Raw genomic sequence first — 24,797 nt, 5'->3', positions numbered from 1 at the left:
TTACTGTTTAACTATCAGGATATAGCATAAATGTATTTGTTACCACTGAAGAAGTTTTCAAGAAACCTTTTAAGACCAAACTTTCATTTAAAATAGGCATATATATATATATATATATATATATATATATATATATATATATATATATATATATATATATGTGTGTGTGTGTGTGTGTGTGTGTGGATTTTGTTCAACATGCATTATTTTTGGTAGATTTGTTTCAGTCTCTTTGCAATTTAAAAATAAAATTTTTTTCCAATCACGAGGAAAAATAAATTTTCCAGAGATTTTCTGGATTTTTAGGTTATTCTTTATTTGATATGACATAACCTCAAATCAACTTTCGCAGTAGTAAATATGACAGTTATATTACTACAATATATGCACCCCCCCCCCCCTTTTTTTTTTTTTTTTTTTTGCAGTGTGATAATTTTTCTTAATATCTGATGTACATAATTACTATGGATTACCTGAAATACCACAACATTAAAAATTAATCAATGCCTCACTTAATGTTTATAAAAAAAACACATAAAACTACATGAAAAAAGTTTTATCCCAACTACTCATGAGAAGAAACGGTCAAACATGGCAGAAATATGCCAGTTTTGTATTAAGTAATGGCTAAGTTTTCAGTGACACTAATCTTCTTGGTTACAATATTTTAGTCGCTAATATTTTCCACTCGAAAATTTCCTGAATCAAAAAATACTTTCCCGCACAGCACTACTTATGAGTGGTACTGCTGGCTGTTTTGTTCTTGTTTTTATATGTGTGTGACTGGTTTGTGTTTACGTATTTGTTTCTCCTTGTTTTTCATGTGGTCTCTGCTTGTTTTGTCACGACTACTTGAGGGTGGTGCCTACCTGCATGGATTGTTTTTCTTGCAGATTGTCCCAGCCTGTGCGTGGTGCAGACATGCTTGCAGTGCCTAGAGACGTGCAGTGCTAACAATTCTTTGTCTTTTGTGTGTTTGTATGTTCGTGCCCACCATTAAGTTCCAACTATCATTTGGCATGTCACAAGAATAAATAAATAAAAATAAATAAAAGAGGGCAGCTGCACATAGTGTTTGCTAAATTAAAATATAGTTTTAGATTATGTCGAAGTGGTTTCTCTTGAAGCATGGAGATAATGTTGTTACCATAAATTATTGTTTCTATTTTTGCATGTTTAATTCAAGCTGTGTTTATGAAAAACAAATATAAATGTGTTTTTTTTTACTTTTTAATGTGACACTGATAAACTGCTGCACTAGTCTAAATATCCTTTTCAGGGAAGCAGGAATACTAAAGTGTGTGTGCTTTATGCGGCAGGCGTGATGATGGCCGTGGATGCAGTGAAGGATAAACTGAAGGAAATGTCTCGTCCTGTCACCACACCAGAGGCAATTGCTCAAGTTGCAACTCTTTCTGCCAATGGGGACAGAAACATTGGCCAGTTGATTTCTGATGCAATGAAGAGGGTAACAATTAGTTTTAAATGTTTGCATTCTAATGACTTTATGAAATATTCTTTTATTTACTTGATATTGTAAGTTAGAACTAGGGGTGCACGAGTTCTCGAAATGTCTTGCCGACTTTTAAGTACTCATTCGATCCTTATTTAAAAGCTCAAAAAAATTTTAGTAGTTTACTGTTTGATCTAGGAAAATAATACAATACATAATACATAATAAGACATCACTAATATGAACTTAGAGTAATCTAGTAATTGTGAAGCTCGTACAATGCAGTTCAGTAGGGAACATAATTAGTTAATGCAGACTGGTTAAAAAGGTATACTTAACAATTTAAGCACTTCAGCATGCAAAGATTATATTCCCTCGCCTGCCTTTTCGTTTCATTATTATTAATAATGTAGATAATAAGGTATTGAAATTGCTAGTAATGTCAGATTTTACATCACTTCCTACTGTATTTATCATTTAAATTTTCTGTTTGTGTATTTGTGATCATTAAGAGCATCATAATAATTTTATTTGTTAACTATATTACAAAAAATAAAAATATATAACTGTTGTGCAAGCACCATACTAAAATTTTTGTAACATTTGCAGCAGTAACAACTCTTTATTAAAATGGGCTTCAAATATCCTTCTCGACATAAATATGATTTATACCTTGCATCAATGAAAAGAAATAGGTAAACTTACAAAATATATATATATTTTACCGTCCACTTAGCTGAAAATAATAATGGTGAATGTGAAATGTAAACAAATGAACAAGTGATGAAGCACCATAGTTTCTGCACAAAAACCAATAGTTCTCATAAATAAAAGTACCAGTTCTTTAGAAGCACCATAGTTACAGTAAATAACCTGATACAGATTGGGCAATTCAAATGTTATAGTACTGCATCCACCAAGCTTTTGAGATAGTAGCTTTTGTTTGTTTTTAAACCTAATAGTTTTGCTTTATTTGATAGTACTTGCTCATGTTTTGCAGGTTGGCAAGGAGGGTGTGATAACGGTCAAGGACGGCAAGACGTTGCACGACGAGCTGGAAGTAATAGAAGGAATGAAATTTGATAGAGGCTACATTTCACCATATTTCATGAACACCACTAAAGGTAAAATCATTTTGAGGGTCATCACTTTCAGCATTAGTTGGTACATTATGAAATAGTTGTGAAATATGACCTATTTTAGTTAATAAAATTTGTAATCTGGTATTCAATTCCTGTGAAAAATAAAAGTTTGTATAATAAATAGGGATGTGCGGGTACTCGATAATTTCAACTTCGATTCGATTCCTCAACTATTTGAACCCGGAACCGAAACTAAAATTTGGAATCGAAAAATTCTGGCAAATTTTTCAAAAGTAAAAAAATCGAAGAAAGAAATTGACGGTTACCGTTTAACTGATTGCTAGAAATAAATTTATTCGTCAATTATCATTAATGTAACTCGTAAAATTGCCGCGCACTTTCACTCAAGCAAATTTCATAACGTTTTGAAATATAGGTTAGGCCGAATATTAAATTTTTTTCAAAGATCGTGTATGATATAATTTACACGTTCAGAACCACTAACTGTTTCGGCTTGCAAAGATAAATACCTTACGAAACTGCTTGTTTATGAAATAGTTTAACAATCTACTCAAACATTTTTATTTCTGCCTACTTACGGCATATTACTCATGACCATTTATCACGTTGCACGGTAAAAAATATTGTTGGTTTATTTGTTTTGAAAAATAAATAACACATATTAAAAATGAATTTTACAACCCTCAACGCACAATTTTCTGTTAACAGTTTAAATAGTTCCTTGTTCAACCATAGATACATTTACAAAGATCGTCATTCTGTGACAGTCTTCTGTTAACAGAATAACCAACATTAAAACATTCACGACATAAAAATATTTTAGCGGTGCCGGACGTGTAGACCAGTAGACATGCCGGGAAGTCTACAACTCACATAGTTTCGGTTGCCTGCAAGAATTTCCGAAGATTTCCGAAGTTTTTCGTTTTGATATTAACGCCACTTTAGCCGCTAAATCAGAAGTTTCCAATGAAAACAAGCATGTTGTGACTGACCTAACCTAACCTAACCCTTCGATTTTTTTTTATTTCAATTTTTGAGAGAAATCCGAAGTTGCACGTACGTGGTAGGGAACCGAAACTATGTGAGTTGTAGGCTACCGTGACAGGCCACCATTTATCAAAGATCGCGCTTGCCGACACAAAGGAATCGAATCACTGAATCGTAACATTCTGTCAGTATCTAAGTACTGTTTACTGTTTATGCTTTTGCCTTTTACAAAACTTAATTAAAGCTGATCATTGTTGTGTGGTTTAACTTCGTGAAGTTAATAAATTAATCATATTTACGTATTTTTTCCGTTTTTAGGGGAACAGATCTTGTTGAAATAAACAAAGAAAAATATGTTACTTATTGGTTTTAATTTAAATAAACCTACTGGTTAGGCCATGCTGCATACGTAATGTGCAAATGTAGGTTAATTAATAAATTATACTTCTTAGCGCAGCACGCATCGCACTATCTCGGTGACTCCAGTGAGGCAGCTGACTTTACCGTTGGTAACATTTGACATCTTTAAACAGTGGTGAAGTGATTAAATAAAAAAAATAAGTAATGGATGAAAATTGTGGCCAGTTCAAGGGCCGCAGTCATCTTCCAGAAATGTATTTCTTATTCATTTTAGTTAAATACATATAGTTCAAAATAAATGCAATTTTTTTTTTAGTTAGCCCTACCAGACTAATGACTATGTAGATAAAGTTACCCAAAGAATCAAAATCGGAATCGAATTTCAACTCTTGAAGTGAGAATCGAATCGGAATCGAATCGAACTGAAAATCATGGAATCGCACAACCCTAATAATAAAACATTTACTATATTTCGTTATATTTATGACATTTGGTTTCTATTCCAACATCAATTATTAAATTGAAATCAAGACTTTTTTAAGACTCCTTACTACAACTTAACGGTGAAATATAAGTTTGAGGTATGTTAAATTGTAATTGGTTTCATGTAGGGTGTAGTAATATTGATATAAACTGATCATAAGTAAATCATTGAATACTCACTCACACCTGAGTGGTCTTGATGATGAAGACCATTTGCTTTACGATGAATTAACTATCCATACAAACATTAAACTTAGCACTTTTATGTAATGACGCCGTCCCCGCTACCTCTGACTATTTAGACGTGATTTTTGTTCGGTTCGTGATCTCAGGGAAGGTTCGGCCTTGTGGCTAGAGGTAGGGGTCAACGCAGTAGCCCCCCCCGAGCTGTTATGGCCACTCGGGACGCCGGAATAATAACACAAAGCTTCTGAAGATAGTTGGTGAATTTAATACAGCACAGCCCAATACATGGTGCTGCCCGTTCTGGCCGTAACGGTTTGCCCGACGCGACTAGTCACACGCGCAGCTCACTTCCTCAGTGGCGGCTCACGATTTTTATGCGCGTGAGGGGCGGACTCGTACACGTGATGCGATAGTTACAAAAAATACACTCTGACCTGGCACACTATATCTTGACGCACAATACACTACACTATTACCTAGCTCTAAATAAACTGGGCTAGCAGCGCGTAGGCCCGTGTCTCCGGCGACTCTACGTGGTGTCTAGGTGTGTCCCAGGGACTGAATCGTTATTAAGTTTGATTGCACGCGTCGCCTGCTGGCTGCCCTGTGCGGGCCAAAACTATGTAGCCGGTAGGCTAGGTTGGGCGTGAAGCGCCGACGTAACTCCACATAAACTCCCCACAGTACTTACGTATGACGTAGAACACTCATCTTGGAGCACTGATTGAATTAAGTTAAGTACCTCATGGTAGATTTAGGCCGACCGCGGAACTGTACGTAAAAAGGTTGAAAAGAAATTACACTATTGAAAACTACATGTCGGTGAATGCAAAGGTTGAAGGTTCCGCGTTGCGCGCAGGCTGCCGGCCTGGTTGAGCTCTCGGAGGACACTGACGGTGTCGCCGCGCGCGACCCCCCTCCCCCGCCAGCCCTCCCGCGGAAACGTGTGAATTTCGCGGGAAACTGAACCGGCCAGGTTCGGGACAAATCGCACAGTGAAACATGATTTAGCAAAGACTGAATTATTAATTAATGGAAAATAATGTTTAATAAAACCTGTGGAAAACATAATTATAATAATCTGTTGTAGTGCGGCGGAAGGATATGCCACACCCGGCCGGATCCTTCCGCCGGCGCAGCACTCGTTGCATGGCGTTCGCCTCGTCGCACGCACTGCACTTTGCTGCGCGCACGAGCGCTTTCGGTGCACACGTTTTTACGAGACGTTGATGAGGCATAGCGGTCTATGTGACAGAGGAGCATTGGCGGTCGGCGTCAGTAATTAGTTGTGTCCTGCAGTAATCTAATACAGTTTTGTACTGGAAAAGTGTTATTCTAAAATACTGTTAAAAGATTGTTGAGTTTGAACGTGCCCAATGTAAAATCTGCTAATTAACAAGATTGATGTTAATACATTCTAGATACCATATTATTAACACACATTACTATAAATACTTAAAATATAAATACTATTCATGGGTTTTTTGTCATAGAGACTTCATTAATATGCAAGGGTACATGTTTGTACTGAGTTATGCAAAGTGCATAGCTATTTGTATCAACAAGTCTGCAAATAATTTATAAAATATCTTGCTTATTAACCTCAAATCTGGTCTCTATTTTTTGTCTATCTGAAACTCTATTAACCAGTACTCGGTAATTAATATTATCTGCACCCAAGTGAGTGTAGTGGTATGTGTATATGCTGTTATGTTGAAATTGCATGTGATCTATGTTAATGCTCCGGCATATATTGAACATCTGGTCATAGCACAGGCATAGCGGTAGGTGCTACCCCACACGTAATTTATGTGCAAGCAACAACAGCATGAAGCTCAGTACATACATATGTATACTTAGCATATAGTAGTGTGAAACCAATTCTGATTCTGCATATCATTTGTGATGGATACTGTGGGTATAGTACTGGATGGTTGTAACATTTTGAGGTTTTGGCATTCATTCTGAGGTAATATAGATTTTTAACCAATTCAGATTTTTTTATATATGTACATTCATACTGTTATCTTTGGGGGGGAAGGAGGGGACCTGTGGATAAGTACAGAATGTGTGTGTGTATTTTCATTGCTAAGCATTGTCGTTTGTAATTACGATGCTTGCTAAGTGTCATGTAGTTGAATTGTACGTTGAACCCTAGGTCTGTCTTGTCAGGTGCCAAGGTGGAGTACCAGGATGCCCTGCTGCTGCTCAGCGAGAAGAAGATCTCTAGCGTGCAGACAATCATCCCCGCGCTGGAGCTGGCCAACTCCTTGCGCAAGCCGCTGATAATTGTTGCCGAGGACGTGGACGGAGAGGCGCTGAGCACCCTGGTGGTCAACAGGTGAGTCACGCTTTTACCCCATCATAAGTCATTATATTGCTGCTCTATGCTATTCTTCGGTGTGTCCCATTTAGATGAGTATAGTGTTTTCCATTATATAATGCGACCCCAAAATTTTTTACATTTTTTTTTAACCACCAAGCTGCAGTTAGAAAATAATTTTTTTATAACTAGTCTAAAAGCAAACTATGTGGTGATGTGAGTTGGGTGTCAGGGAGGGTGAGAGAGGAGATAAATGAATACCTTCCCCAGAAGTCACTGAAGAGAAGCAGAAACAACCCAGTGACAAACTCCATCATGTATCTCTCATGTCACACCTGTGCATAAGTGATGCAGTTTAAAGGCACTGTGTGTAGTTTTTCAACTAAGTGGAGGTTCAGGAGGTGGTAATTAACTGTGGTCTTAAATGGTATGGTGACACATTTAAGAGGCAGTTTTTTTTTTTTTTTTTTTTTTTCCAAATAAACTGTTCGTAGTTGCAAATACAAGTTTGCAATTATAATGTGACCCCCACTTTGTGTCCACAGTGTTGGTAAAAATTAGTGGTGCACCGATGCGGATACCGATGAAACGTAATCGGCGATTATGGGTACTTACCGATTAATCGTAATCGGCGATTATCTTAACGATTACTTTGCCGATTATCTACGTCCCGGCGTAATTAAGTAGGTTTTTACCGTGTAGTATTTTGTTGCACATTTTAGGACGAAATACTGTAATATTTGTATATACAGTAGAACCCTGTTATAATTAGGGCCTGGAAAATTTCGGTGTTTTCAGTATGCAAAAAGCGGTACTTTCAAATTAGAAAAGCGGTGGTTTAAAGTCGGTATTTTCGTTATGCAATGGAAATTTTACCGGTATTTTAAATGTTGACTAAATTGTGCAGTTATTGAATATAATAGTTTATATATTTAATAAACAATCCATGTATACTAGGAATAGGCTAATATGCATAATAACAGCCAATTAAATCCAAAACAGTTACACAAAACAGACACATTGCTATAGATGTTTGCAACTACAAATTTTCTTTTTTCTTTTTTTTTTTTTGGCTGCCAATGCCACATGCTTAGCCGACTTTAGGTGTTTGTCAATGAAATCTTTTCTATCCCATGAAACTTAACAGTTGCAAAATTTGCACATCACTGTGCTATTGTCAGTACGATAAAACCCATGTTTCTGACTGATATGGAGTGGAGGAACACGGCGTTGCCACTTGAACAAACCCCAGCGCACAAATGAGAAGAAACTTAGTGTGAACTATACCTCAGATCAATTTTGAGCATCAAAACCATACACGAACACGGCTTATGTAAAAATAAGGTAATTATGCTGAAACACAAGACTTGGGTTAAAGGATACTTTAACCTTGTGTGGATCAAGTAGAAAACATTCGGCTATAAACGAAAGAAATAAGAACAATGCTATCCTGAAATGCTGTGACATGTTTTTGGAGTAGATAATCACAACGACAGACCGACAGGATGCGCTCCCGCCCTTGCCGTCAGCGATGTTTATTTTGACAGCTCAAGCAATTATCTTTTCCAGGTCCCTTCGCAGCGTAAAAAAAAAAAAAAAGAGAAAAATAAACACAGACAGTTTCTCACGCAGAAGTTTGAAATAAGGGAGGGAATGTGTTGAAATGTTAGTTGGATAAGGAGGGGGGGGGGGGGGAAATTGTTTTTACATGGTTTGTGGCTCTGGGAGGGATGAGCCTTGAAGAATTAGCAGGGGATGGGAGAGGCAAGCGTCGCGTCACGTCACGTATGACGTCAAGCTGCCGGGCGGGTAAGATAACATGACAGCTGAGACGGCTTTTCGTGCAATATTGGAGGCGCCGAGCTCGTCTAGACTCTGCCTCGTGGCCAGTCTAGAGGGGTGGTATCTATTTTTAGACGTCTTTTGTATGCCTGGCTGCTTACAGTACAGCTCTCGCCAAGATGAACGTGAACACATAGAGCCCAACAAAGTGTAACAGACTTGTTTTTCAGCCGATTTTACTCAAATTTTCGACTTTCTCTGCTCAAATGTTTCATGTTTTCTCAAAAAAGGTCATATAAACGGAATCGACGCATCAGAGGGGGCTCGCATCGGCGGGATTCTACTGTAATGGTACTTTTCGGGGATATATTCGCAGTGTAATATAGAAATGTTGTGGTTTTCGCGAATGTACTTACTTTTCGCGTTTTCATGCGAATTTTTGCAAAATTCGCGATCGCGAAAAATTCCAGGCCCTAGTTATAACAGGGTGTCTACAGGTCCCGAAAGTCACGAAATTGAGGGATTGGTCATGAAAGTCACGAAAAAGTCCGGAAATTAATGTAAAAAGTAGTGGTGCACCGATGCGGATACCGATGAATCGTAATCGGCGATTATGGGTACTTACCGATTAATCGTAATCGGCGATTATCTTAACGATTACTTTGCCGATTATCTACGTCCCGGCGTAATTAAGTAGGTTTTTACCGTGTAATATTTCATTACACATTTTAGGACGAAATACGGTAATATTTGTATATATTACAAAATTCATCTATCTCCGTCATATCAAGATTACAGATATTTCGTTAAGTTTAATTAATCTCATTGCCTCTAACAATAAAAAATACATTTTTTCTACACGTTTATTTACGTTTCGTCTTTTGTTCTGTCTTTTGTTTAGTGGCCTTGTACATTACCTATAGCCAGAGAAGTAAAATAGATGGCACGCAATCAAAATACCACAAGCAGTTGCAGTGTATTCTATGAGAATCGATCTTTTCAAGTCGTAGTAGCGGTTCAAAATCGTGGTCCCGATACCTTTCAGAGTTTATCACTGCGTTTTACAAACTCGTTATGGGCGTCTTTGGTGACATTATCCGTTGTTGTGTTATTTGTATGTGACGTGAAAAGTGAAAAAGTATTTATAATTTTATACATTCATTCAACATTAATAAAATCACATGTGCTAGAATCGGTTTTGAGTCATTTTTATATAATTATAGTGAGATGGCGACTAGGGAGAAAAAAAGTGAAGTGCGGAAACATTTTTATATAAACTCAAGTGAACAAAATATAGCAACATGTTTACATTGTTAAACGGTAATTTCTCGATGCAACCTTATGTGATAGTCGATAATAATGCTAGTTTTCCGCAACAAAAACTTACCCATTGTAAATTACAATTTTAGACTGTAGTTCAAGTTGTTTACAATAACAAATATAAATAGAAGTTAATTTAATTTACTCTTTGCAATGACTTAATAGTGTATTTTATATATTTTTATACTGTTATTATAACTGTATTCTCAATTTTACCTACTCTTGTAATTAAATTCACATGGGAATAAAAAATTTTGTGTGCATTATTACACTTAAAAAGATTATTTCATTATAATCGGTAACTGAATCGGTATCTGCCGATTATTGCTCTCATAATCGGTAATCGAATCAGTAATCGGTAAAGCCATATCGGTGCACCACTAGTAAAAAGTGTAAAAAGTCACGAAATTTTAATAAAACGGACTTTTTTTAAAAATTGTTTTTGTTTATGTCCCGTACAGACAGACAAATTTAATGTACAGGTCTACCAACTATACATTGTATTTGTAGTAGCATTTATGTGGGGTAATACCGTTGGGTAATACTCAGAAAGTGACTTTTTGCTGTTGGTTAATATGAACAATTTCAATTGGCTCTTCGACTTTCTTGGCTGTTCCACTTTGTGCGCTGGCCTTTGCTGTTACAAGATGGCATAGTACATGGCTGTTCATCCGTGTGGGAAATATTAAACATATAATTGATTGTCTCCGTGTACCTGAAAGCTTTATTTTAAACTGTGATACTAAAATACTTTTAATGAGCGAAGTTAGGTTTTTCGTTTGTAAAGTTAGCCAGAACTAAGCGTGTACAACTATTCGAAACAGCATATGCAGAAACAAAGCAGTTTTCCGTTCGTGTTAATAAACTTCAGTGATGTGCCAGTGCGGTATTTGGCTTTAGGACTAAACTTGAGACATATTCCAAAAACAATCTGTGTATTTTAGTGCTGTAGGTGTTACAAATCAAATCACATCACGACGAATAATTTATTATGAAAGGATGTACATACAACGTTATGATTAACACATTTGGCCTCTGCTTTATTATTATTGTTGGTGGCAGAAATTACAATCTGGCTAGGTAAGTTACGTTTGTTGACATTGTTAACGTTTATTTATTCTTTATTATGGTAATTATTTATGCGAAAGTGGAAGCAAGCGTTTAAACTCCGTGAGTTTTAAACTTGTAAACAAACATTTTTTTTTTTTATTTCACGAAACGTGACGTGACCATACATCAACCAATGACATAATTTTCCGAGTTATACCCCTTTTATTTCAGTTTTACACATTAAATTTACCTTGTATTTCACAAACGAATATGTAGTGATATTTCAGTATTTATAATTATATATAGGCCTATATGCATGTGTGTGTGCTACGAAAATATATTTTCCCTCTTTCATCATACATGTTTAGGATAATTAAATCTATTTTATTAAGACATTTTCTATAATATAAACACAAGTAAATTCCCGCCAAATTAGCATTAATCAAGCATTTGTATTGAAAATGTCTTGCATATTGTGTGTAGTATGAAATGTCTCGTGGGTGTTTCTGTGTGTAGTGGTTAAATTGTGATTATAAAAATGCCTGGTAAATGTAGTTTTCGAGACAGCTGGTATGAACTGCCATATGCAGGCACCTGGAAGTTGTGGCTGAGACATGATGAAACTGATACAAATAGAGCATTTTGCTGCATCTGCAGAACAAACTTTGATATTGGTCATGGAGGTGTCAACTCAGTTAAGACACATGAAAAGGGTAAACGTCATCTTCAGTTAGTGAATGACTTGAGTTCAGGCAAACAATCCCTAATAACTAGTAGGGATAAGCTTAAGTCAAATATTTGTAGTGATGTGACAGATACTAGGCCTAAACCTTCATGTTGTGGGCTTGATGCATCTGATTCAAGTAATTCAAAAGTGCACAAACACAAAATCCAGCCTAGTGATTCTGTTTCAGCAAATAGGCCTACACATGAAGCGAACCCAGTTGAAATTATAATTGCAGGCTCCTCTAGTAGTGATACAACAGGCCCCAAATTTGCTAGTAACATTCAAAGGTACATGCTAAGAGATGAAGTGACCACAGCAGAAATTATTTGGGCACTAAACAAAGTTGTGTGCCACAATTCTGCTAGAAGTGCTGGCACTACAAGTGATTTATTTAGTGTGATGTTTCCCGACAGTGCAATTGCACAGAAATTTAAGATGCACAAAGACAAGTTGTCTTATGTTATAACATATGGTCTAGGTCCATTTTTTCAAGAAAGTTTAGCTGAGGATGTCAAATCTTGCCCATTTTTTGCTGTCTCCTTTGACGAGAGTCTGAACACTGTAGCACAGAAAGGCCAGATGGATATTGTAGTACGCTTCTGGGAGGCCAATAGTAGCGACATATCCACACGTTATTTAACATCAGTGTTTTTAGGCAAATCAACAGCAAAAGACCTTATTTCAGCTTTTGTTACGGGAATTACAAATTTGAAATTGTCCCTGCAGAACATAATACAGATTTCTCTGGATGGACCAAATGTCAACTTAAAGTTTCTCAGAGATTTGCAGGAGAGGTTTTTTCAAAGTGAAGATGGTGGAAGTCAGATTTTTGATGTTGGAACCTGCTCCTTACACATTGTACAGGGAGTGTACAAGACAGCTCACAAAGAGGTGGGCTGGAAAATTCACGAGTTCCTCAGAGAGATCTACTACTTGTTCAAAAACTTTCCATCTCGACGGGCAGAGTACACTCGTATTACTACTTCTTCCGTCTTTCCGCTGAAATTTTGTCAAATTCGGTGGGTTGAAAATTCAGTTGTTTTAAAGAGGGCAATTGAAATATTACCATTCCTCAGGAAATATGTCTCTACTGTTGAGAAACATCCTCCAAACACACAAAATTTCACAAAAGTGAAATCTGCTTTGACTGATTCGTGTTTGTTGGCCAAAATGGAATTTTTGTTGTCTGTTGCTTTGCAGTTGGAACATTTTCTGACCACATTTCAGTCCAACAATCCACTGCTACCATTTTTATATGAAGACTTGTACTCATTGCTAAATGAAATAGCAAACCGATTTCTGAAGAAATCAGTTCTTTCTGACAACCGTAGTGGAACCAAACTGATAGCCATTGACCCAAGGGACCAGGCCAATGTAAAGCCTATAGAGCATATTGATGTAGGATTTGGTGCAAAATCTGCTTTAAAACAGTTGAGTCAGTTAAGTTCAAAAATGAATGTAAGAAATTTTTGCAACATTTGTTTGGCAAATTATGTACGAAGTGTCCATTGAAGTTCAAAATTGTTAAAGGAGCATCTTGCTTATCTCCAACTGTACTGACTAGTGAGCATTTGAGAGGTGTAAGGATAAATGTTGCTTTGGAAGCATTTGTAGATAAACAACAAATTGTTCCTTCAGATGCAGATTGTGTCAAAAGAGACTACTTAGCATTTTGTGAGAATCCACAAGTTCAGGCTGCAGTAAGAAAATTTGACAGGAAAACTGACAGACTGGATGCTTTTCTATTGAATCTGCTTTCTGAGTGCAAAATAGAAAACAAAAAGTTTGTAACATTCATCCAAAAAATTCTTGTGATGTATCATGGAAATGCTGCTGTAGAGAGAGGGTTCTATGTGAACAAAGAATGCTTGGTTGAGAACTTAGAAGAGCACTCTCTCATTGCAATGCGGAGCATTTATGGAGCTGTTACTGCTGCTGGAAATGTTGCAAGTGTTCCAATTTCTAAGAAGATGATTTTGGCTGTGAGAAACTCTTCTGCAAAGCGACAAGAAGCACTTGAAGAAAAACGGAAGGAAAAAAACAGCGAAGAAGAAGAAAGGAAAAGAAAACGAAGTGAGGTGAAGGAGTTAGAAATGTGTAAGAAGAGATTACTGGAGCACACAACAGAAGAAGTAAAGAATCTTGAGAAAAAGATACTCCATCTGAAGAAAACAATGTAATCCATAATATCTGAAAAAGGAAACATCACAAATTTATGATGAGACTGTATACCTTATAGAAAAGCCACTTTGTATAATATTCAAACTCCTCATTCAAAAGTGTAAATAAATGTGCAAGACTAATGTAAACATGCAAGATTAATGTAAAAAATGCTAGGTAATGAAGATTTGGGACTAGTGAACTAAGAAAATTGAAATCTTATGTTATGAGTAAGTAGGTAATGTTTTACTTTACTTTATTTCTGCTAGCAGTATTATGTAAGTTATTTTAAACCATTAGCCATTTTGTTTTCTTGTGTTGTGTAACAGATATTTGCCGAAATCCTCATATGATATAATTTAAACAAAAATTGCCGCGTACAGTTTTACGCAAAAAATTACGTTTAGTGGTCACTAAGGTCCTGAAAAAGTCCTGAAATTGGTTTGCCAGATATCTGTAGACACCCTGTATAATGAATCTGAAGGGAGTAGTTTATATGTTCACTATAGAGGGGAAACTTTATATCTGGGAAAACTTTTATATTGGCAATACATACTCAAAAGCATAATCTTAACTACACATAGGCCTAAGCCAAGAAAAGAACGAATGAAAATACTCAAAGCAACAGTTTTATGAGCAAATGCATATATTATTTTTAATGAACTATACATGTACAAACTTTCTATTAATGGTTCTTCGACATCGGCGTATTTTCCTTTTTTCAGGCGTTTAATACTCTGTGACGTATTCGCAGCTTGTGAAAGAAGATTGTTCAGCTTGTTTAATATTGTATTTAATGTGGATGTTGCAATTCCCAGTTCCTTTGATATTAACACATGCGGGACAGTGGGGTTGGAGTCTACCTTTTTAATACTGTACAGTTTATCTCACACAGATAATGCTTAACGTTTTTTAACGCATTTTTCACCCTTTTTTATGTGCGTATTTCTTATTGAAGCACATTTTCAGCTTAATAACACGAAATTCTTTTTACCGTCAAAAGTAAATAAACGAAAAATGAGTCTGGCGCATCAAAGATCACTACGTATCATTTAGTATCGCAGTTGCTAAAGCTGGAACGAAAATTACTTATTTTCTATGGAAAAATTTAGTCCACAGAGTTCTATCTAGTGGTAGTCTTACGAACTTTACTCAATCAAAATGTCAGAAACGTGAACGATAAAAATGAGACGAAAAATATTGAATTTGTTGCTATAATGTACATACGTATTTGTGTGGCGGTAATTTATGTTTAATTTTGATAACTTATTAAATGTACACGCGTTCGCCCATTCTTTAACTATGCAGGGAAAACTATTTTTTATTTTCACCAAACTGAGCACCATTTCTGGCTACACGTAGCATACCAAGGCCACTGGAATACGACTTGTTTATAATATGAACAGTGGACAATCGAGTAGCAAATTGCGGAAAAAAAAACGTTAATGTGATCCAGAATAGACGTTTTGTGAAAAAACTTGTAATTATATGAAAATATTTGAGATAAATGTGCATTATGTCGGCAAAATTTGTTCGTGGTACACGGGAAAACTTATCAACATTGACAAAAGTTGTGCGCTATATCCAATAAATTAATACATAACCTCACATCATTTTGCCGGGACCGAGACGGAAATTCACAATAAACTGGAATTCATTATAGGCGGGTTCACTATAAACGGGTTCTACTGTAATACAAAATTCATCTAACTCCGTCATATCATGATTACAGATATTTCGTTAAGTTTAATAAATCTCATTGCCTCTAACAATAAAAAATACATTTTTCCTACACGTTTATTTACGTTTCGTCTTTTGTACTGTCTTTTGTTTAGTGGCCTTGTACATTACCTATAGCCAGACGTAAAATAGGTGGCACCAGGCCTGCCGTTTCCACGGATTTTATCCGTTTTCACGGATATTTGAAGTTTAAAACGGACTAACGGATAAACGGCGACATTCACGGATATTTACGACGCTTCGCCGATATTTTTATATTTGAATTTCGTTCGTGTAAATATTTACATTCAACTACCTATTTGAAGTTGTCAAACCATACAAGCTTCCAACAGTAAAGCAAACATTCGTATTAGGTGTAGCGCCATGGAACTTCCAATCGTTTAACCACAAACCAAAAACATTTACTCCCACATATCGTTTCATGAAGTACAATATCTATGGTTTCGGGGGAAATGTTTTTTGTTTGTTGAGTTAAACGCTAAGAAGTGTCATGGCGTCAGTAAACATTGGTATTTTTTGCCATTACAATATTTTAGGTGCGGCATTTGTTTACAAACTTCATACGTGATTTAAGTAGTAGTTTTGGTCTTAGCTGATTGTGATGGAGAAAAAATGAAAGGCTTCGCCGGACAGGTCACTTATAAACAGCGTTATCGTAAAGAATGGGAGCAAGAATTGAAATAGTTTAGGCGTGGCAAAACGGAATTTTCCGCCGTTTGTTCGAGTTGCAACTCGGAACTGAATGTGACAAAGGGCGGCTTGAAGACGTACGTTCATGCGAAAAACCAACGAGCTGCTGATCAGAGTTGTTCTTTGACGAGTTTTGTAACCAAACCAAACAAAATAATTGATGCGGAACTGTTATGGGCGAACTTCGTTTGTGAAAACAATTTATCTGTGAAACTCAGTGATAATTTCACGAAACTTGTCCCGCAAATGTTTCCAGATAGTGAAATCGCAAGAAACTTTCATTGTTCTTGCAATAAAACTAGCCAGATAATTATTCAATCTTTGGGTACATCAGCTGCAGATTATGTTACCTATGCAATGAAAACACAATTTGTCACACTGATGATTGATGAATCAACTGTCAGTCACTAGGCAGGTTGTAGTGTTAGGAAGGTTCTTTCCGTCTGAGATTGTTGAAACTCATCTGTACAAAGTAATGGCTTTGAGTGGTGGTGCAACTGGAGAAAATCTGCTGTGGAAAGTGTTTTCAGCAATCTCAAGATGGTTAAAACTGTTCACAGATCGTCAATGGAATCACCAATGTTAAATGCGCTGTTGCATTGCACAATGAGAACATCTGCAGGTCTGGCTTTCAAGTCCACTGACGAGATGCGGAAAAGAGCACAGAACATGAAAAAGTAGCTAGTTAATGATGTGAAATACATTTGTTTTTTTAAACTTGTAAATAACTTCAGTTGTATGGATGTATTTATAGTTTGTAAATAAAAGCACCAAAGCCTATACTGAAGAGAAATTTTTAAATTACTTTTCATTTTATTGTGATACCAACTATTAGTTTTGTAATGTAAGTGGCAAATCTTAAACATTTTTTACATTCATTTGATTTTTTTTAAATTATGTTTTGGAATGCAATGTATATTTAAAATTACTGCGAAAAATAAATTATGTCAATTATGGCTATAAATTTTTACAGGATTTTTAAATGCTGTAAAGAGGGTTTAGGAACCTAATTTGGTGGCAGGCCTGGCATTAAGTGTCACAGTATGAAATTAATGGGAAAACATGTTTTCCACTGCTTTGTAAACTTGCAAAGGCAAGCAATACTTATCCTTCCACACAGCAATGCAGGGATGGAAAGGATATTTAGTAAGCTCAATCTTATCAAGACAGGGCACAGGTCATATCTTGAATTGCCAATGCTAAATGCTTTGTTGTATATCTCTTCTAGGAAGAATATGGCAGAATTCACGTACATTATGATCGAGTAATTTTCATAAAAATTTGCATATTTTTTTGTATTTTTTAATGTACAGGATTTTACAGGATATTTTGTATTGAAAACAAGGATATTACAGGATATTTCACATTTCAATCAAGGATATTGTTTTCAAAGTGGTGGCAGCCCTGGATGGCACGCAATCAAAATACCACAAGCAGTTGTAGTGGATTCTATGACAATCGATCTTTTCGAGTCGTAGTAGCGGTTAAAAATCGTGGTCCCAATACCTTCTAGAGTTTATCACTGCGTTTTACAAACTCGTTATGGGTGTCTTCGGTAACATTATCCGTTGTGTTATTTGTATGCGACGTGAAAAGTGAAAAAGTATTTTTATATATTCAGTCAACATAAATAAAATCACATGTGCTAGAATTGGTTTTGAACCATTTTTATATAATTATAGTGAGATGGCGAGTACTGAGAAAAAAAAGTGAAGTGTGGAAACATTTTTCTATAAACTCAAGTGAACAAAATAAAGCTACAGGTTTACATTGTTAAACTGTAATTTCTCGATGCAACCTTATGTGATAGTTGATAATAATGTTAGTTTTCCGCAACAAAAACTTGCCCATTGTAAATTACAATTATTAGACTGTAGTTCAAGTTGTGTACAATAACAAATATAAATAGAAGTTAATTTAATTTACACTTTGCAATGACTTAATAGTGTATTTTATATATTTTTATACTGTTATTAAAACTGTATTATCAATTTTACCTAAATTCACATGGAAATAAAAAATTTTGTTTGCATTATTACACTTAAAAAAATTTGTTCATTATAATCGGTAACTGAAACGGTATCTGCCGATTACTGCTCTCATCTGTAATCGAATCGGTAATCGGTAGTCATATCGGTGCACCACTAGTAAAAATCATAGCATTATATTTAGGTAAATACTGTAATGGAGAGCTTACGTACCATAAAAGAGAGACAAAATGTCTGCTGAAATGAAAGAGTAACCACCCTGTGCATGATACAGTTGTAATGAAAAATATTTTGTTCTGATGTTCTGCAACTTATTCTTGTTTGCTATGCTGATTTACATGTGCAAATATTCATTATTTGTTAGTGATAGTCGGTTCTACCTTTTTTTAGGTTTCATTTCTTAAAAATCTGTTCTTGGTTAACCTTAACTCGATGTCCAGACACACCACAGATACTATTTACATGTTTACATGAGATTTAGTAAAACAAAAAAAAAACAACCTATAAATACAAATAATGGCAGTAGCAATTTTTTTGATGTGTTGCTAAGCATTTATATAATATGCATTATAATGTGCAAGGGATGTAACCTCCTCAAATTAACAAGTCTGTTATGAGTATTTTAACACTTAATTTTTTTTCAGTTTGAAGTTGTGTAGGGCCGCTAAAGTGGTAGCAAAAACATATCAGTTTTTGAATAGTAGCCAACTATAAATCACTGTTTCTTTTTAGCTCTAGAAAAGTATTTTGATCCTGTGCTATTTTCCAACAGGTTTACTCTTATTACTTTGTCTCTATTGAAAAGATGGGCAAATGAAGGGTCGGGTCTGGGTACAAAGAACTCTTGTTTATCTTCTGATATGTCCTAATAGACTTAGCAGGTTACACTACTGTGATTCATTTGCCACATCCGACTTAAAAGGAAGTGTGGGTCGCCTGCAATGTATGTCCCCCATTGATGTTGTTTTATGGGTTTTACCAGAAGTGTACTTTTTAACTTCAGAAAGGTTGTAAATTTTTTCATGGTACCGAGATCATATTAACTAAAGTGTCTATAACAGCCTGGAAAGTCATGGAAGATCAGGGGAAAGTCAGAAAAGTTATAATAATAGGTCAGGAAAACTTCCCCATTTATATTAATTTTGTGATAGTGAATATTTCACTTTTTTTTGGGTGAATTTTGTGTAAAAATTTGGGATTTCACATAAAACCATATCTTGGCTGTAGCTATAGGTATAGTGAAGGGTATATTTTCTTTCTTTCAGATAGTTGTAACACATGTAAATAAAAATAATTTAAAAAAAAAAATAATATTAGTAGGGATGGTGATTTTTCATTTTCGCGAAATAGATGCGAAAATATGCTAAATTATATTTTTTCCGCTATAAAATGTGAAATCTAGACTATTCCGAGATAAATGTGAAATCAAGGGAAAAAAACGTATATTCGTCTTCACCCTACACAATTTATTTACAGATTGTATTTCGTTTCAGTTCAGTATCAAAAGAAACCATCATTTTATGGCGTATTCAGCACAAGTATCTTATTGTCACGTCATTCACAACACTATTGTTCGTAAATATTGAATGAAAAATGGCTATCCGTGCCTCGCGATTGTAAACAAAGCAAAGAGCAACTAGCTGTTAGAGTGTCCGTCATCTTGCAGAGTACAAGTTTTTAGGCCACCATATTGCGACATCTCTGCTTCGCCGCACTAACAATTCCCATTTTCTGGCTTATTTCACGTGAAAGCCGCGTTCTTGTGTAGTCTGTGGAAGGTGGTGTATTTACAAATACGTGCATACTCGTGAATGTGTTGTATACTGTTATTTCTCGTGGTAAAAATGGGACGAAACGTAATTTCCATTCGCGATAGCATAAATGAATACAAAAGTGAACAGTTCTACGAAAGTGATACGAATATTTTAATGCACAATTTATGTAATCGCCGTCTGGAGTGGGAAAAAAAAATGTACTTGAAAAGCACATTAAATCTGAGGGACATCAGTCTGCAAAAAAAATTTCACCGAGAAATCGGATGAAGAAAAAAAGTCTGTAAAACGGCAAGCACCGGTTTCTGGCATGATCGAAAACCAAAAGAAGGCGAAAATTTAAAAAAAATAAAAAAAAAAATTGAAAAAACGAGTTTCAATAACATTGTTTGTGCACTCTACATCAGCTATGGCCATCAACACGGCTAAAAAATATTTATTATAATTTTAAGTATTCAATTTATTGCACTCATAAGTGCTAAAAAGTTGTTTGGAAACCTGCCAAGATAGGCTATCTTTGTAGTTGTGCTAGATCTTTATTTTTGTGGTTGTTAATAATTAATATGTGTATTATTTAATGCTTTTTAAAAATATACTTTTCTTTGGTAATGTAAATTGAGAGAATTGGTTAAATCTTGTTTTTAAAAATGCTACAAAATGCTAAATTTCAAATTCAAAATGCTAAATGTTATTATTTTAAGTGCCATAAATCACCATGTCTAAATATTAGAAATTTTGGTCTTGTAAAGTCAGGTAAATTTGATTACAGTATTATTTGAATGCTCTCTATTAATGCTTCTTGGTGTCGGTTATTTTGCTGAGAACTAGGACAGATGTGTTGTTGGCAAGACCTGATGGGTGATGGTGTGGGTGCCCGTGCTCTTGTGTCGGGCAGACTGAAGATAGGGCTGCAGGTGGCGGCCGTGAAGGCCCCGGGGTTCGGGGACAACCGCAAGGCGACGCTGCAGGACATCGCCGTGGCGACGGGGGCGATCGTGTTCGGGGACGAGGCCAACCTGGTCAAGCTGGAGGACGTGCAGCAGTCGGACCTGGGACAGGTCGGCGAGGTCGTCATCACCAAGGACGACACGCTGCTGCTCAAGGTCACTGTCTCGTACTGTACTGTACTGTACTGTCCTGTCCTGTCCAGTCTGGAAAACTACAGGAGGCTTATGAGTATGTTTTCAAAACCCCTACTTTTAGTATAAAGTACTTTACACTTTTTCCTTCAAAGTAAACTGCTTGCGTTTATTTTTATCTTTTTGGCCATCCATCCTGATTAAAATAATCAACAATATTGTTTTCCTCGTGCCACGTCAAACGTAAACAAACCTCTCATCCATAGATAACCATAGCTCCGCACTAGTAGAGCGCGTCGAGAGCATGGCTGTGCCAGGCAATATCCTGACCTTCGTAGCAAAACAATTAAAGCGTGTCGGCCATGTTGTGTCACCAAACAGTTCAAAAATTAACCTGCATAAATTAACATTATTGGATTTTATATTTTGTATATAGTTTAAGATATAATTTTTATTCAACGTTTGTATCTGCGGTAATTGAAACTTTTAAAACGTTATCTATAAATAACCAAAAGATGGCACAGCTGAAAACAATTTTCTTGGGGAGGGGCGAGACAGCAATCGATTGTTTAGATCGTGATCCATGGAGGACAAATGGCGCGTTATACTGTACTATGATTCTATGTATCGTTGATACAATGTTTGTTTACGTTATATAATTAACGGTTCTTGAAAGTGATAAACATTAATCGTAATGTACATTTATGTTAGAGAACCCCTGCGCAAAATCAATAACTATTATGTAAAAATTTTCCTGATAACTGGAAAAGAATGGTCATTGTATTGAAAGGTAGGATACATTTTTAATGTTAAAGTGAAATATTTTTACATTGTTTACAATGGTGTTTGGAGCGGGAATTTAAAATTATACGTTGAACTGAAAGATACGTTATTCTGAAGTACGTTGTAACGGAATTTCGCTGTATGTAGAATAACTAGATTATTTATTACACAAAACAAATAATATTTTTCTTTTGAATAAGTATGGGCAATTTTTAGAATTTCTTAACCTAAATAATTTCTCTATTCCATCAGTCTGACGACATCCACCAAGCTGAGGTGCCTGCAGTCATCTTGGATTGTAATGTGTTGGCCATCTTAGATGAAATTTGACCTTGCCACCAAAATGTGCCCAAATCTACTCAAAATGATCCAAAATGACTCAGTTTCGAGTTGTTTTTTTTTTTTTTTTAATTTCAGCTTAAAATCTGATAGATTCTACCCATTTTTTCACCTCAAAAAAACCCGTACCCTGCCATCAATGTCAATTATGACATCACGCCTGCCATTTTGTTTTATAGATCATTCCACCATTTTGAAATATGTCATGTTCGTCATCTTAAAGTTTTATATAAATATGGAAAAAAATTAAATTTTTACAAAAAAATATTTATTTTCATTTTTAATAAAAAAACATTTGCCATGGAGTTTTGGGTTCTCGTTTTAAACTTGGTGAGAAGAAAAAAATATGGTGATGATTCCTTCCTCTGAGGCTACCAGTACACTGACCTCTCACCGTTACTATCAAGGAATAAATATTGGAATATACATTATGCCAACCAGCATGACGTCATGGTGGTCATCTTGGACTTGCCATTTTGTTTTCGTCTTCTAGAGATCACTGCCTCTATTTTAGTTAATTTTTTACCCGTTGCAGTGTATTAGTATTTACCTGCACGTGGGTTGCATATTTTGTGCCAATTTTTAGTTTTAAAAAATTGTAGTGCTACCCTTTAGTAATTGTTTCACTTTCACAGTGCAATAATAATATTGCTTTGTGCAGCTGGATATTTGCATAACTAACTAACCTATGTTGGTTATTATAACTCCGCGAGTAAGTTGAATTCGTTGAATTGAAATATCTCTGCAGTAGTGTGAAGCTCCTTGAGTACCGCAGTTATTCTGTGTCTGTCACCCACTCTGTCGGCACAGGCAAGCAACATGTCTGCTGCGCTAGATTGGCGAGGAGAGGAGGGGAATATCTTAAAATAAACCAGCCTGAGAGCTAGAGAATGTTGCCATGTGTGTGTTTGCATTGCCATGTGGCAGTGTTGATCGTTCTCTCTGCCTCATCATTGTAAATGTCCCATGAACTGGCACCCTTTACAGTTAACGTGTACCTTTATATGTTTATGATGAAACTGTAACCAAACATTGTTTTCGTATGAGATTTATAAAGCTAAAGAATTCAAAGAATTTACTATAATAAACATTTTGTGTTTTGAGGTAAGTTTTATCAAAATGTCATTCATTTCATGTTTGCATTTTGATGTTTGTTGTATTTACAATCTTTGTGGTGTTATTTTGGTTTTATCGCAATTCACCATATAATCTTGTCCCTACTAATATGTATATTTTGTTGTGTAAGAGATTTGTTGTGCTATCCTTTTGAGTGAATAGTAAAATAACTTTGGTGTATGTTTCTAATGCTATATATTAGGGGTGAGCCGATCACCACATTTGCCGATCATGCCGATGCCAGAAATGTGGTACCGATCATGCCGATTTTTTTGACCGATTAGTGCTTTTTTAAGTTGGTTGTAAAATATGCTCCAAATTACTTAAGTTAAATAATTTTACTTGAAACTACTCATTACTGAATACCCTAAACAAATAGGTTACATATATTTATATGACAAACTTTTGATTTAGACACTGATTTTTAGTTGTTCCCATAAACTTATTTGGAAATCGATTAACCCCTTTAACAAAATCTATAACACACTGTTGACCAACTAATCATCATCGTCACACAATTCGTAAATGAATGTGCTCCAAATTACCTAAGTTAAATAATTTTACTTGAAACTACTCATTACTGAATACCCTAAACAAATAGGTTACATATATTTATATGACAAACTTTTGATTTAGACACTGATTTTTAGTTGTTCCCATAAACTTATTTGGAAATCTATTAACCCCTTTAACAAAATCTATAACACACTGTTGACCAACTAATCATCATCGTCACACAATTCGAAAATGAATGTTTGTTTACATTTTTCCGCTTTTTGGCGCGATTTAAAATGCTTTCTGCTTGATATTAAGACGCTGTTCCAACTATATGCCAGCGCCCCCGGCTGGCGTGGTATGTCCACTCACGTAAGGCTGTTCCAAACACCGTTCGCCCAATCATCTGCTTGCTTTTGTATTTATCGGGTGTCGCTGTTCCAAGCTGACGTCAGTGCCCCGAGCGGTGTACGTAGGCTTTAAAACTTCGCCTGTTTGTCTTATCTATCCAAACATTATGCCGGAAAGGAAAATAAGCGCCGTAGTTTTACGGATTTTTACAGTATACTTTTGAGTTTAACATTATAACGTGAGCGTGTGTAAGCTTTTGTTTGCTTTAGTGCATTTATGACTAATGTTCAGTGGCGGCCATGTTGCGGTGTTTGTTTATCAGTGACGAGACAAGTATTTTGCCCAGTATTTAAATTTTACTTAAAACCCTGCGATTTCGCGTTTAAATACTAAATTTCGTGTAAAAACGCTGTGTTATGGCGATTTCGCATAAAAACTGTATTTTACGGTGATTTCGCATTTATTGTCGTTTAATCGCGATCGCGAAAAGAACAGGCCCCTATGCATGAC

General features: G+C 35.7%; 1 protein-coding gene across 3 annotated transcripts in view; it reads left to right on the top strand.

Moving 5' to 3' along the window:
• Window positions 1–24,797, top strand: part of LOC134531856 (heat shock protein 60A-like) — a 60,794-nt gene that overhangs the window by 20,966 nt on the left and 15,031 nt on the right. For all 3 annotated transcript variants that reach the window (XM_063367850.1, XM_063367847.1, XM_063367849.1), the window contains exons 4-7: window positions 1,320–1,468; window positions 2,454–2,577; window positions 6,745–6,913; window positions 21,020–21,227. In XM_063367850.1, the coding sequence (XP_063223920.1) occupies window positions 1,320–1,468; window positions 2,454–2,577; window positions 6,745–6,913; window positions 21,020–21,227 (650 nt within the window). The remainder of the gene's footprint in view (window positions 1–1,319; window positions 1,469–2,453; window positions 2,578–6,744; window positions 6,914–21,019; window positions 21,228–24,797) is intronic.

The sequence above is a fragment of the Bacillus rossius genome, chromosome 5 (genome assembly GCF_032445375.1).
Source record: "Bacillus rossius redtenbacheri isolate Brsri chromosome 5, Brsri_v3, whole genome shotgun sequence".
In the NCBI taxonomy this organism is placed as follows: domain Eukaryota; kingdom Metazoa; phylum Arthropoda; class Insecta; order Phasmatodea; family Bacillidae; genus Bacillus; species Bacillus rossius.
Note: the sequence above shows the minus strand (reverse complement) of the source record. Positions and strands in the feature narration are given on the sequence as shown.